General features: G+C 42.1%; 1 protein-coding gene across 1 annotated transcript; it reads left to right on the forward strand.

The window, feature by feature from the left end:
* The first annotated feature begins 325 nt into the window (after positions 1-325).
* On the forward strand, positions 326-1,583 carry LOC115924669 (serine/threonine-protein phosphatase 6 regulatory ankyrin repeat subunit C-like). The gene is made up of 3 exons (XM_030987391.1): positions 326-674; positions 1,269-1,457; positions 1,531-1,583. Exons 1-3 carry the CDS (start codon positions 326-328, stop codon positions 1,581-1,583), a joined length of 591 nt encoding a protein of 196 aa, XP_030843251.1.
* Positions 1,584-1,925: the final 342 nt, after the last annotated feature.

Raw genomic sequence — 1,925 nt, forward strand, 5'->3', positions numbered from 1 at the left:
ACCAGGTATAGTTCAGGCCAAAAGAAATACAGAGAAATGGCAAGGCAATAGGACTGTGTTGTTGCAATACGCAGCACAGTAATGTAGGCAGACTTCTACAGCTGAATACGGATCTGAATGCAAAGTTCAATTTATGTAATGCTTTCATATAATCACGCTTGAGTGTTCCTTCAGAAAAGACCAAATATCATCGGTACTACAGGGTACAGGCTAATTTACACAGTAGTTCAATGTTACATTACAATAAAAAAAACATGATGTTTTGAGAGCACGGTGATATATTATCATCAAGAGAAAAACGTTGTGGGTGTGAATTGCGTTAAACATGGCGCTGTTTTCAGCAGCAGCAAAAGGAGACTTCCTGAAGATACAATCATTAATCGACTCGGAGGACAAGTCAGAGGATTCGGGAGGAGTTGATGTAAACTGCTCGGATAAGTCTGGCCAGACACTCCTTCACATTGCTTCGGAAAACGGACATTTGCAAACGGTTAAATGCCTTACCCATCATGGAGCAAAAGTGAATGTAGTCGATGCTAACCTACAGACATCGGTTCACTTATGCTCAAAGAAAGGCCATCTTCATGTGGTAGAGCTGTTAGCGAACGAAGGAGCAGATCTTGATGTTGGTGACAAAGATGGGTTTACAGCTCTTCACATAGCATCAGTCGAAGGTCATGTTGACATTGTCAAATACCTTGTTAATAAAGGGGCAGACCTAGGGAGAATTGCTAATGATTACTGGACCCCTCTACACCTTGCTTTATACAGTGGCCATCTTGACATAGCAGAGTACCTTTTGACAGAAGGAGCCAATATTAACACGTGTGGTAAAGGTGGATGTACAGCACTACATGATGCATCACAAACTGGAAATATAGATGAAGTGAAATATCTAATCAGTCAAGGAGCAGAGCTGGATAGGAGTACCGACGATGGTAAGACCGCACTTAGTTTGGCTTCATTCAAGAGTCATCTTGATATCGTCAAATACCTTGTTTGTAAAGGGGCACAGCTTGACAAATGTGACAAAAAAGGCAGGACACCCTTGTCTTGTGCTTCTCAAAAAGGCCATTTTAAAGTCGTCAAGTATATCGTGAGCAAAGGAGCAGACATTACAAATGGTGATAAAGATGGGATAACAGCTCTTCATAGAGCATCATTCAAGGGTCATCTTGGTATTGTCAAATACCTTGTTAGTAAAGGGGCACAGCTTGACAAATGTGACAAAAACGACAGGACACCCTTGTTTTGTGCTTCTCAAAAAGGCCATCTCGAAGTCGTCCAGTATATCGTTAACAAAGGAGCAGGTATCGAAATTGGTGATAAATATGGGATAACTGCTCTTCACATAGCTTCACTCAAGGGTCATCTTGCTATTGTCAAATACCTTGTCAGGAAAGGTGCTGACCCGGGAAAACTTGCTAATGAAGAGGACCACTATGACTACCTTCGCAGTATTTTTGGTAGTGGGGCTTTACCTAGCTATATGCCCCCATACTCCCGAACATACGATCCATATCTTACCAGTCCACAAGACATCTCTCGCTCCTCGAGGAAGAGCATCAGAGAAGAGACAATGATTATAAGTCTCGACGAGTACAGCATCAAGGTTTCACTTTCACCAGAAGATGAGGACAGAGCGAAATATATCACAGCAGAAGCATTGACAACCGTTCCACATGACTTAAACCTGAACAAAGACGAAGTTATCATCTCAGTTGGGCTCAAGCTATCCCCTCCTGGTCTTCAGTTTAAAACTCCGGTGGAAGTCACGGTCTCGCATAGCGCTATTTTCACCAACCCAGACAAGGCAGAAATTGTGCTATACACCCGAAGGACTGGTGAGATATTCCTATTACCAAAGATCCCATATTTCGATATAAATTCCTTCCGTTTCTTTTATTTCTCTCTCTTTGTCTAAT

Source organism: Strongylocentrotus purpuratus, unplaced genomic scaffold, assembly GCF_000002235.5.
Source record: "Strongylocentrotus purpuratus isolate Spur 01 unplaced genomic scaffold, Spur_5.0 spur5_scaffold_16, whole genome shotgun sequence".
Taxonomy (NCBI): Eukaryota; Metazoa; Echinodermata; class Echinoidea; order Camarodonta; family Strongylocentrotidae; genus Strongylocentrotus; species Strongylocentrotus purpuratus.

Bases quoted from the DNA above. Each gene is read 5' to 3' on its own strand.
- LOC115924669 (XM_030987391.1), top strand. From the start codon at position 326: ATGGCGCTGTTTTCAGCAGCAGCAAAAGGAGACTTCCTGAAGATACAA. The intron at 675-1,268 runs GTCATGTTGACA...CTTCTCAAAAAG, and splicing joins TCACATAGCATCAGTCGAAG to GCCATCTCGAAGTCGTCCAG. The intron at 1,458-1,530 runs GTATTTTTGGTA...ATATCTTACCAG, and splicing joins CCACTATGACTACCTTCGCA to TCCACAAGACATCTCTCGCT.